Source organism: Eublepharis macularius, chromosome 15, assembly GCF_028583425.1.
Source record: "Eublepharis macularius isolate TG4126 chromosome 15, MPM_Emac_v1.0, whole genome shotgun sequence".
NCBI lineage: Eukaryota > Metazoa > Chordata > Lepidosauria > Squamata > Eublepharidae > Eublepharis > Eublepharis macularius.
The window spans coordinates 55,335,741-55,348,306 of NC_072804.1; the positions used below are offsets into that span (position 1 = coordinate 55,335,741).

At 47.9% G+C, this 12,566-nt stretch overlaps 1 protein-coding gene across 1 annotated transcript in view; it reads right to left on the reverse strand.

Moving 5' to 3' along the window:
- The window catches only part of GIPR (gastric inhibitory polypeptide receptor), a 41,442-nt gene that overhangs the window by 5,276 nt on the left and 23,600 nt on the right, over positions 1-12,566 (reverse strand). The window contains 7 exon segments of the mRNA XM_054998956.1: positions 1,455-1,515; positions 3,298-3,527; positions 4,353-4,445; positions 5,219-5,322; positions 7,531-7,652; positions 10,530-10,637; positions 11,665-11,764. Coding sequence (XP_054854931.1) covers positions 1,455-1,515; positions 3,298-3,527; positions 4,353-4,445; positions 5,219-5,322; positions 7,531-7,652; positions 10,530-10,637; positions 11,665-11,764 — 818 coding nt within the window.

A 12,566-nucleotide genomic window follows, 5' to 3' on the forward strand; every position in this document is an offset into this window, starting at 1 on the left:
TGCAATTCGGAGGGTGGGTCCTGGGGAGGGAAGGGAGCTCAGCAGAGATGTGATTCCATACAGTCTACTCTTCCAAGCTGCCATTTCCTTCAAGAGAACTGGTCTCTGTAGTCTGGAGATCAATTGTAATTCTGGGAGAGCTCCAGCCCCCCCCCGCCCGCCCCGGAGGCTGGCAACTGAAGCACGCTCCCTCATATACAGTCCCTTGCCCACTTACGGGCATTCTGATTTGTCAGAACTGCATGGAAACTCATGGCCTGAGTTGGGATTAGTCACTTGAACAGCCCAGTGTTGTGGACTGCTGGGCCCTGGAGCTGCCAGCTGCAGGCTGGGAAATTCCTGGATATTTAGGGGGTGGAGCCTGGGGAGGGCGGAGTCTGGGAAGGCAAAGGACCTCAGCCAGGTACAATGCCATAAAATCTACCTTCAAAAACAACCATTTTCTCTAGGGAACCGATTCTGTAGCCTGTAGATCAGTTGTAATTCCAGGAGATCTCCAGCCACCCACCTGGAGGCTGGCAACCCTACCTCAGCCACCTTTGGGCACAGAATGGGACCGCCCCGCCCCCACCAAAGCCTTGGATTGGTTAGGTCTGGTATGAATACCAGAGACCAGGCCTTTCTGCAAAGTCCGATAAGGGGTGGAAGTGTGCTTTTGGAACTGGAGAGTTAAATCACCCCTTTGGCATGTAGCTCCTTGGGTGTTCTTGACCTAATCTCTCTCTCTCTCTTGGCTGGGTTGTCATGAGGACAAAATAGAAGATGATAGAACCATGGACGCTGCCGTGACCTCTTTGGGGACAAGGAAGGGTAAAACTAAAAGCTGACGGTTGCCCTTGTTTGGGGATCCTTCTATGCTAGCTGTCCAGCTTCATATCCGGATCTTCTCTCAAGCAGCCCCTATCAGTTTGCTGAACTCAATGTCTCCCTCTAAAGGGAGGACTGGGAATTGAGTGAGAGCATGAGGGTTAAGTTCTTTTTAAAAATAGGAGTATCCTACTTCCCCCCTTTCAAGACCCTTTCAGTTGCTTTCTTCCATTTTGTAGCAGATCATCAGAACGTGATTCCTTTCCCTTCTTTTTGTAAATTTAAGCTTGGCCGTTTCCAGACGGCTTACCTTCTGCCGCTCCATGCCGCAACGTTGCGGCTCATGCCGGGGCAAACGCGAAATATCGTGTTTTCTCGCACGAGTTTTGCGCGATGTAGCGCAAAACTCGTACGAGAAAACACGCTATTTCACGTTTTCTCCAGCACGAGCCACGACGTTGCGGCAGAAGGTAAGCCGTCTGGAAACGGCCCTTGTCAATCTACTGGGGGCATTTGAACCTTCACTTTACAAGCACGGGGACTCTCAGAGAGGCATAGTAGGTGGCTGGAAGAATAACAATAATGTTATAATAACGACAATGACTAAAATGTGGGTAAAAGTTTTTTTTTTAAGCAGATAGACTTACTCATTGTTTTCGTAGAGATATCTCACAATCACCCAAGGGATGACAAACAGGACTGGGGCCCCTGCAGAGAGGCAGAGAGAGAGAAAATTAACAACCCCCCCTTGCTGTATCTTATTCCCTTCCATTTGGGCGCCAGCTAGCTAGCTTCTCGGCTTTCTTTTTGGAGCTCCCTGCGGAGCGGGCTGCTCTAGGAGGCAAATTGTCTTTTGAACGTATTAATCATTCTGGTTCCCAAAGAGTATTGTCCTAAGCAGTTTGCAGACCACTTAAGCAGAATACAGTAAGCAATGAAATAAAGATTTAACAAGAAGAATTTCTTTTTAAATAAAGCAGCTATAGCAACTGACAAATAAACCGGCAACAAACCTCTGCTGAGGCATTGTGAAAATTCTAAGCGGATTCAAATGGAAATCAATAAGGAGCTGCCCTGTATCAAGCCAGATCATTGATCCATCTGGGTCAATATTGTCTACTCTGAATGGAAGTGGATCTCAAGGGTCTCAGGGACAGGCATCTTTCCCAACACCTGAGATCTTTTTAACCGGAGAGCTACAGTGCCATCCTACGCAGTTACACTGTTCTAAATCCATTAAAGTCAGTAGGTGTAGAAGGCTAAGCCTGGGTTCTTCAGTAGGGTTGCCAACTCTAGGATGGGAAATCCTGGAGCTTTGGGGTGGAGCCTCGGGAGGGGGGGGGTACCTCAGTGGAATATAATGCCAGACAGGCCACCTGCCAAAGCAGCCATTTTCTCCAAGGAAATCAAAGAATCGTAGGGTTAGAAGGGGCCTCTAGGGGCATCTAGTCCAACCCCCTGCACCATGCAGGAAATTCACAACTATCTCCCCTCTCCACACCCCCAGTGACCCATTCCATGCTCAGAAGATGGCAAAATACCGTCAGGATCTCTAGTCAATCTAGCCTGGGGGAAATTGCTTCCTGACCCCAATGTGGCGATTGTCATTACCCTAGGCATGTAAGAAGGGGTCAGGAGAACTAAGCACTGATGTAACCCTTCCTGCCCTCCCTCTCATGATCTGCCTAGGTTCACAGAATCAGCATTGCTGTCAGATGGCCATCTAGCCTCAGTTTTAAAACCTCCAAAGGGGGAGAGCCCACCACCTCCCGAGGAAGCCTGTTCCACTGAGAGACAATGGAATTCTCGGACCTCTCCAGGCTCCATCTGGAGGTTGACAACCTTTTCTGTATGCAAACTAGGGACTCAGACCCTCAAGCCATTTGGGCTCTTCCCTTTTTGCTTATTATAGTGTATTATTCTAATGCATTAATACCAGGGCTTTTTTTCAGCGGGAACGCGGTGGAACGGAGTTCCGGAACCGCTTGAAAATGGTCACATGGCTGGTGGCCCCGCCCCCTGATCTCCAGACAGAGGGGAGTTGAGATTGCCCTCCGCACTGCTGAGCGGCGTGGAGGGCAATCTCAACTCCCCTCTGTCTGGAGATCAGGGGGCGGGGCCACCAGCCATGTGACCATTTTCTCCGAGGGCAACCCACTGAGTTCCACCACCTCTTTTCCCAGAAAAAAAACCCTGATTATTCTAATGCGTTAATTTGTTGCTATAGCTATCTATTCGTACAAAATTATAGTTTGATTAAATGAATGAGTGGAAGGGGGGGATGTTTGGATTTGGCAGCTGTGCCAGATATCCTGTGGCTGACCACCCCTGGTCCCGTGGCCTCCTCTCTCAGCTTGGAAGGTTGAGCCTCCGTCCTGACCCATCTGCAAGAGGCTGGCACCCCACTTGTGGGTCACGAGCCACAGAGAGAACCGCTAGCTGGGTGGCTCCCTGTGTCTCCCTTCCATTTTGTACTGGACGTAGACTCACCCCAGCCAAGAAGCAAGTACCCTGGGAAGTAGCTCTCTTCAGAGAAGGCCCTCAGACCCAGCAGGTTATGGAGGTAAAGGCCCTCCACTAGAAGCCAGCAGTAATTTGCGCCAACGCAGTACTGAGTCAGAATCTGTGCCAGCCGACAGCCAGCAGCGGCCTGAATATCCAGGAGAGAGAGAAAGGTAACTGAAGTTAAGTCCTCCATTCTCCCATATTATCTCTGGTTGCTGCAGAACCCATTCTAACAACAGCAACATTTGATTTATATACAGCCTTTCAGGACAACTTAACACCCACTCAGAGCAGTTTACAAAGTGTGTTAATAACAACAACAACAACAACAACAACAACAACAACAACAACAACAACAACCGATTTATATACCGCCCTTCAGGACAACTTACTGCCCACTCAGAGCGGTTTACAAAGTATGTCATTATTATCCCAACAACAAAACACCCTGTGAGGTGGGTGGGGCTGAGAGAGCTCTGAGAGAGCTGTGACTGAGCCAAGGTCACCCAGCTGGCTTCAAGTGGAGGAGTGGGGAGTCAAACCCGGCTCTCCAGATTAGAGTCCTGCCGCTCTTAACCTCTACACCAAACTGGATATTATTATCCGTAGGAGAAAGAGAACCGAATTCAAGTCTTCCACTCTCCCATGCTATCTCTGGTTGCTGCGGGACCCATTCCAACAACAACAACAACAACAACATTCAATTTTTATACCACCCTTCAGGACAACTTAATGTTCACTCAGAGCAGTTTACAAAGTATGTTGTTATTATCTTCATGACAATCTCCCTATGAGGTGGGTGAGGCTGAGAGAGCTCTGAAAGAGCTGTGACTGACCCAAAGTCACCCAGCTGGCTTCTCCAGATTAGAGTCCTGCCACTCTTAACCTCTACACCAAACTGGGTCTCTACACCCTCTTCTGAATCGCAATGAGATTACCTTCCCTCTCCCCCCTCTCAAACGGAACGGGTCCTGACCTGTCCTGTCGGAAACTGGGAGACAGCTTCTTCTTTCCGCACAATTTTGGGGAAGTGCAGCCACAGGAGGCTGTCTCGGGCAAGGATGGAGACTGCGCGCAGCATGAAGGAAAGGAAAAGGTTGATGTGGATGTAATTGCGGATGCATCGAAGTTTTCTGCAGAGGTAGAGGAAACAATGGGGAAAGAGTCATCTCTGATGCAAATCTGCATATCTACCCATGATCTCAGGCAGCTACTAGAAGGCTTTATTTGAACCTAGTGCTAGAGTTTGCTGAATGGCAGCCAACTGCACTGAAAGGCATCGCGTGTTAAGTTCCGTTCAGTGGTCCTCCAGCTTTCTGGGAACCACTCCTAAAGGCACTTTCTGGGACTCACTTGCAAAGTACCTCCAGCCTGCTTTCCCTCTTCCACAACCCAAAACGCAGGAATCAGTTAACACTGGACAAGATCCAGAGGAGTTAGCCATGTTAGTCTAGAGTGCCAAAATAGTAAAGAGTCCAGTAGCACCTTTAAGACTAACCCACTTTATTGTAGCATAAGCTTTTAAGAGCCACAGCTGTCTTCATCGGATGCATCTAACAAAGAGCTGTGGCTCTCGAAGGCTTATGCTACAATAACGTTGGTGAGTCTTGAAGGTGCTATTGGACTTTTTACTATTTCACTGGACAAGAGCATGTTTGATTTTTTAAAATGCATTTCAGTCTCATTTTGCTACCGTTTGAGAAGCACCGCTTTAGCTATCAGTAGGGGGACTGTTGCTTTACTTAGCACTGCTTTAAAGAAAAGTTAAAGAAACAGCGTCTCTCTTGGCAGGGATTTGCTTCTGAGATGAATGCAGCTCGGTGTGTCTGACTGTCTTTTCTTCCACCACAGCTAGTTTTCCCCAGTTTGATATTTGTGGCCTGGGAAACGTATCTTTTTTGGTTACCTGAAAGAGGCTAACAGTACCAAGGCTCCCAGCAGAGCTACCAGTGAAAGGGAGTAGCCCACAGTGTACATCAGCCGAAACTGATCCAGGATCCACAAGTGGTTCTGGAAGAAAAGAGAAGCATCGCCCATCAGTCAAGTGGAACTTTTGCTCTGGAAATAATACAGAGACTGAATACTCCCATGGGGTAAAAATGCACCTGTCCTAATAAAATCAAAAAGAGTCCAGTAGCACCTTTAAGACTAACCAACTTTATTGTAGCATAAGCTTTCGAGGTTGCATCTGACAAAGAGAGCTGTGGTTCTTGAAAGCTTATGCTACAATAAAGTTGCATCTGATGAAGAGAGCTGTGGTTCTTGAAAGCTTATGCTACAATAAAGTGGTTTAGTCTTAAAGGTGCTACTGGACTCTTTTTGATTTTGCTACTACAGACTAACACGGCTAACCCCTCTGCATCTATGACCTGTCTTAATAGTGCTTGAAAATAATATTATTTCAAAGAGTCCTGTGTGTTTCTTACTCATTTCCCTCTTGAGAGTTCCGCCACCTATTTTCCCAGTAAAAAAAAACCCCGCTTGCATGGCTGTATGAATTGGAAAGGAGGAGAGGGGAAGACTGAAAATAAGGATCTCTCCTCTAAGTATCTTTCTACTCGAGACATCTGACATGTGAAGAACACGTGTCGGGAGATGCAATGTTAGCAGGGAAGGGTAGTTTAAAAAGACAGAGCCAGCAGCAGGGCAAAGGCTTTGCTATACACTGGAGCTGTGTGAAGGGGCTGTGAAATGCCAGAAGGGAAACTTCAGCTTATTATAACCTCTCCAGGTCCAAGCCCGACTCTGGAAGGCAGCTCCAGCCCATTTCCATTCCTCGCTGCCCTCTGGTTGTGATCCCACAGGGTTTTAGAGTGGAAAGGTGAAACTGGCAGAGCCTTAGAGGAGCGAAGATGAAATTAAGAAACGCTCTTCGGAGCAATCTCCACCGGCTCTGTCTTTTTAGACTCCTCGGCTAATATTGCATCTCACTACACTTGAGGAACACGTGCCGAGGCATCTCGTGTAGCGAGACTCTAAGATTATAGCATTTGCCAACCTAAACTGCAGAGTTTAAGTGACCTCTAGGGGGCAGAAAGATTGCCTACATGCAACGCTAAGAAAAAAAAATCCCAGACTGATGAGGCTTCCATGAAACACTAATACGGTGGAAATACATCTGTTGACCTGTTTGAGGTTTTTAAAAAGTGGCCTCCCGAGTGACGATCATTTAAACATTTAAATCAACATTCCTGTAACTGCAACTTCAATGCACAGCCAAGTCGCTAAGATAACGCAGGAAAGGCAAAACAGTTGAATAAACAAAAGCCACCATCCAATATCAGAAGTTCCGTGTTAATATTTTCTCGTTTCAATCTGTTTTGGAAAAATCAGAAGCAAAATACTCCTTCGCCAAATGCTCTTAATTCATCTCCCTCCGCTAATTAAGCAGACTTGCCTGTCTCTGACTTTTGTTGGCCAGTCGAGTCGAGTGCCAGTTGGTTAATCTACCCATGAAACTGATTAAGAACTTGCCACTCTCCGTGGCGACCCTTTCTGATCTCTGGATGCGTAAAGCATGTGTCCACATTGTTCCTTAATGTGGGTTAGGAAATCAAGAGCAGCCTTCCATTAAGATGGTATCAAAACTCCTTCTCTGAAGAAGTGAGCCGTGGCTCATGGAAGCTCATACCCTACCATATATTTTGTTAGTCTTATAGGCAAGGCTTTTTTTCTGGGAAAAGAGGTGGTGGAACTCTGAAGAGGGAAATGAGGGAGAAACACAGAAGAAAAGCTTTCAAATGTCCCACTGCTTTTTTCAACTGAGGGGGTCCCTCCTCCCCTTCTCTCAGCTGAAAAAAGCAAGTGGGGGTTTGAAAGCACTGTTGCTGCTTTCAAGGCCTGCAGCTTGTTTCAGCTGATGGGGGATCCCCCTTCCATCAGCTGAAAAGCAGCTGGCTTTGAAACCGACACTTTTCTTGCCACTTGCAAGCAGCAAGAAAAGTGTTTCTCTTTGCCCGAAGCTAAAGAGCTGGACGCCTTGGGCTGCGCACGGGAGGAAACAGGATCATGGGGTGGGGCCACAGGACAGGTGATTACTTTCAAGAGGTGCCAGAACTCCGTTCCACTGTGTTCCCACTGAAAAAAAGCCCTGCTTATAGGTGCTACTGGATTCTTGCACTTTTCTGCTGCTACAGACAGACTAACATGGCTACCCATCTTGATCTAAACTCCTCCGGGCCACTTCCAGTTCTGGAGGCCTTCCCTCAGCGGACTTACCTGGAAGGGGAGCTCTTCACTGAGGGCTTCACACTGGGAATGATCCCGCCAAATATGGCCCGATTCGTCCACCACCCACTGTCCATCTGGACCACATTTCTGGAGCACAAAGCCACCTTGTACTGCAGAGGAACCAGAGAAAGGGGAGAAATGGAGCAAGAGTTCCATATCCTACAAGGCCAGAACAGCGGTTCCTCTAGTCCAGCATCCAATTCCCCATAGTGGCCAGGAAGCAAGCCACGAAGACAGCTGCCCTCCCCTGTTCTACGACACGGAGCTGGCTGCTGGGATCCTGGGACATCGTACAGCGGAGAGTTGGCTGCGATGTGAGGTTAGTTTGGAGTCCGGGGATAAAGCATGAGAAACAATTGTGACAGCAGAAAAGAGCAAGAATCCAGTAGCCCCTATAAGACTAACAACATTAGTAGTAGGGTATGAGCTTGCGTGAGTCACAGCTCACTTCTTCAGATGTATCTGAAAATATATTCTTCAGTGCATCTGAAGAAGGGAGCTGTGACTCACGCAAGCTCCTACCCTACCACAAATTTTGTTTGTCTTAGACGTGCTATTAGACTCTTGCTCGTTTCTGCTGCTACAGGCAGACTAACACGGCTATCCATCTTAATTATGAATTAGCTGTGTTTAGATGGTAGTTTCTTAAAATCCTGAAAATGGGTGTTCTTTTAAAAAATTATTTTATTAAAACAGGAAATAGCATTGAACTGTAAAAAAAATCAAAAGCAGAATATATAACAAAGTAACATTAGACAGGAAACATAATATCCAAAACAGAATGTGTAACAAAGTATTAACTACACAATAATATAACAGAAAGTAACATTATAGAATAGACATAATAGCAAAACCAGAATATCCTACTATATAAAAGGAGAGCCATGTTCCAGATGACTCACCTTTTATCCTGGTGCAGGCGCAGTCTGTGCAAGGGCCCGCAGGTTGGCTCCACCCTCCCCTGTCCTGATTGAGCCAGGGCCAGTGTGGAGCTTTCCCAGCTTCCCTGCGCTCCACCCTGAAAGCCTCGATCTGGGGCGGGAGGGGCGGGGGGCAGCATGGCTTGCCTGTGCTCCCCTGAAAGCCTTGATCTGGGGTGGGAGGCCATGAGAGGCAGTGCAGCTTGCCTGCGCTTCCCCCAAGCCTCAATCTGGGGCGAGGGGCCATGGGGGGGCAGCACAGCTTGCCTGTGCTCCCCTCAAAGCCTTGATCGGGAGTGGAGAGAGTGTGGCAGCAGGCATGCCCTGCTCATCTGCGCTGCCCCCCAGTCTCAAATGCACCGGCCCCATTTTTACTTATTTGAGGCCAAATTCGGCTGGTGCAGGACATAGGAACACTGCCGGGGCAGTGCAACAGGGTCTGGAGTGCCCCTGCAAACCTCACCAGTTAAATTTCCACCCATTTGAGGCCGAAGTTAGCCCACTGTGGAGCATAGGAACACTCTTGGGCTGGTACAGGCCCTCACAAGGCCCAGCAAGAGCCTGTTGTATTGTTAAACACAATGGGCTTTGTTGCTAGTATAACAGGATATTAAAATTATGTAATATTTTCATCTCCATCCCTTCACTGATTTTTGTTGAAATACTTTATACTCGACATTTTATATTCAGCATTTTAAAAAAAACAACTTTTCTTATCTTTCATCCACATAGTCAATTTTTTCCCCATTTTTCCTGAAATTCTGAAATTAGGCTATTATGTATATCAGATTAATTTAGCTATTTATCATAAACATACAATGTTCTCTTCATCCATTCAGTCAGATCTGGACAAAGTTTAGCCTTCCATTTTGTTGCACATACTACTCACGCCGCTGTCACCATATATTTAAAAAGTTCACTGTGTTATTTTGAAATATTACTTGGCAAAATATTTAATAACATATCTTTTGGGTCCAGCACCAAACAGAGCTTTAATACCTTTTGCATCTCTTCATATATTTTTATCCAAGATCATCTCGCCTTCTTGGTGAGAATTTTTCTTCTCTCTCATGGGGACCGCTGGTCAGACAGGTTTTTGGCAGCATTTAAAAAACCTACAAAGCCTGTTCAACCAGCGATTGGGGGAAAAAATGAAATGTGTAATTTAAAGCATGGCGTTTTTTTACGGGCCCTGCTCATGGGCCTTGACATTTTTAGGACGGACAATGCTAATTACTGCCAATTAGTTACTAATTAGTGGTCTGGTACAACAGGGTAGCTGTTACATTTTAAGACTCAAGAAGGACCCGTAAGATGAGTTTGAGTCAGGGTGGCACGTGGTGGGCGGGTCGGTAAGCCTGCTGCTCCCTTGAAGTTTTTGATTTCTTTGTTATACTTTCATAACCCGCAGGGGTTCAGCATGGCAGTTGAGCAGTCTTCTCCTAAGACCCTGGCCCAGGGCCGGTGCCACAGTTTCTGGCGCCTGAGGCCGGGGGCAGCTTCAGGGCTGTTGCTGGCCCCACGCGAACACACAAAGCATGTGCGCGCACCCAGACTGTGTGATGGCGTCACTGTGTGTGATGTCATCACGCAGCATGCCACTGCGAGCCGGCCCCATTGGTGCGGCAGGCAGCTGGGATGGCACGCGGGTGGCCTCCTAGCCCTGATGCTCAGTTGCCCCGCGCCCCATCGGCCGCCTGCCACGCCTGGCCCGCAGCTGTGTGCAGGTGGCAGCGGCAGCACAGGGCAACTGAGCGGGAGGGCTGGGAGACTGCCTGCTCAGACTGCCACGTGCTCCCGCCCAGGCGCAGCAGCTGAGTTCCAAGCACGGCAGGTGGCCGGGGTGGCACACAGGTGGCTTCTCAGCCCTCCCGCTCAGCCACCAGTGCTGCCACCGCCAGCTCCACAGGGCACAACCCTGCCCCCGGTGCCCCCCCCAGAACCTCAGTGCTTGAGGCAGCTGCCAGACCCGCCTCCATGGACACGCCGGCCCTGCCTTGGCCCAGCAGAAGCCTACGCCACTCCAGAGAGACAGAACTCCTTCCGAGAACTTCAGAGTACAATTACCTTCCTGGTGCCACGGAAGGTACCAGGGGCAGGGGACCTTGGCGGAAGTGTTGGGTCGAGTATCGCTCCAGCAGGCGTACATATCAAATGTACGATTGCACACCAAGCCTGGAAACAGAGCAGGGAAAAAGAGAGAAGTTGATTCCCCTCTGCCAGGGAGGAACAGGAAACATCTACCAGTTATTCAGATCTGCAAATGTAACAAATAAATCAAGGAAGAATCAACAGGTTGAAAATCAAAACAGTTGACAGTTACAGCAGTCCCTCAGTGGAACAGGCTTCCCCGGGAGGTGGTGGGCTCTCCTTCTTTGGAGGTTTTAAAACTGAGGCCAGATGGCCACCTGACAGCAATGCTGATTCTGTGAACCTGGGCAGATCATGAGAGGGAGGGCAGGAAGGGTTACATCAGGGCTTAGTTCTCATTGCCTCTTGTTACATGCCCAGGGTAATGCCAATCAACGCTTTGGGGTCAGGAAGCAAGAGGACTAGCAAGAGGATTTAGGGGCAGCCAGATCTGGGTACTTTGAGATCAGTGATCCAAGGATCCATGATACAATTCTATTCAGCGCGCCCAACATCTCTACACAAACACAGACAGACGAAGGTCACAGCAGTGCATAAAATGTTCTAAAAGCAATCAAACTTCTGCACCAAGGTCAAGATCCAGAGGAATTAGCCGTGTTAGTCTGTAGTTGCAAAATAGTAAAGAGTACAATAGCACCTTTAAGACTAACTGACTTTATTGTAGCATAAGCTTTCGAGAACCACAGCTCTCTTCATCAGATGCATTGTCAGCTTTCGAGAACCACAGTTCTCTTCGTCAGATGCATCGTTACCTTTTGAGAACCACAGCTCTCTTCGTCAGATGCATGATGAAAACTGTGGTTCTCGAAAGCTGACAATGCATCTGATGAAGAGAGCTGTGGTTCTCGAAAGCTTATGCTACAATAAAGTCAGTTAGTCTTAAAGGTGCTACTGGACTCTTTACTATTCTGCACCAAGGAAATCTACAATCTGTGCCAAGAAAAGGTGGGATTCTACGGCCTATGTGAATGAATCATATTTGCACATAGATTGGTCATGAAGGCTGCCCACCCCTAGGGGTGGAGGCACCAGAAAAGAGCGCATTTCTCACTTGTGGGAGGGGGCTCCTCTAACATGTTGCTATAGCAGGTTTCCTGGTACTGCTGCCAGGCCTCAAACATCTCTTTTGCTGAACGTCGGCGAGAGCTCGTCTATAACACAAGAGAACAAAGTAGAATCAGGCTTGTGTCGGCTCCTCCTCAAAACAACACAGTCTAAAATACCCGTCAACTCACTCTAAAGGGCACGGGTTTGCTTTTTCAGTCTCACAATGGTCTCTGAACGAATAGGTTTTGCAGGTTTTTGAAATAGTAGCCAAAAAAAAATCTTGTTTGATCGTAGGCCAGAGTAGGACAGAAAAAATGCCTTTAAATCTTTGAAAAGTGACTGTCAATCCCATTAAAGAACATCAGAAGAGACTCGCTGGATCGGACCCACGATTCATCTAGCATCTGACAATGAGAACGAAGAGGATCCGGAGCCCAGGTTCGAAACCCCACTCCGCCATGGAAGCTTGCAGGGTGACTTGGGGCTAATCACTCTCTCTCTGCCTAGCCTACCTCACAGGATTGTTGTGAGGATAAAATGGAGGAGAGGAGAAGGGTGTAAACTACTTTGGGTCCCCAGCAGGGGGAAAGCCAAGGCATAAGTGAAATAAATAAAATAGTAATAATAAATAAATGATTTGTAAGAAACCTCTGAGAAGCTCTCAGTTAAGGCCAGAGGGCAACAGCTTTGGCCCTGCCACTTGTTCTTGGACTCTAGTATTCAGAGGTATACACTGCCTCTAGAACCAGAGGGTCCATTTAACGATGTATTGTCGAAGGCTTTCACGGCCGGAGAACGGTGGTTGTTGTGGGTTTTCCGGGCTGTTTTGCCGTGGTCTTGGCATTGTAGTTCCTGACGTTTCGCCAGCAGCTGTGGCTGGCATCTTCAGAGGTGTGGCACCAAAAG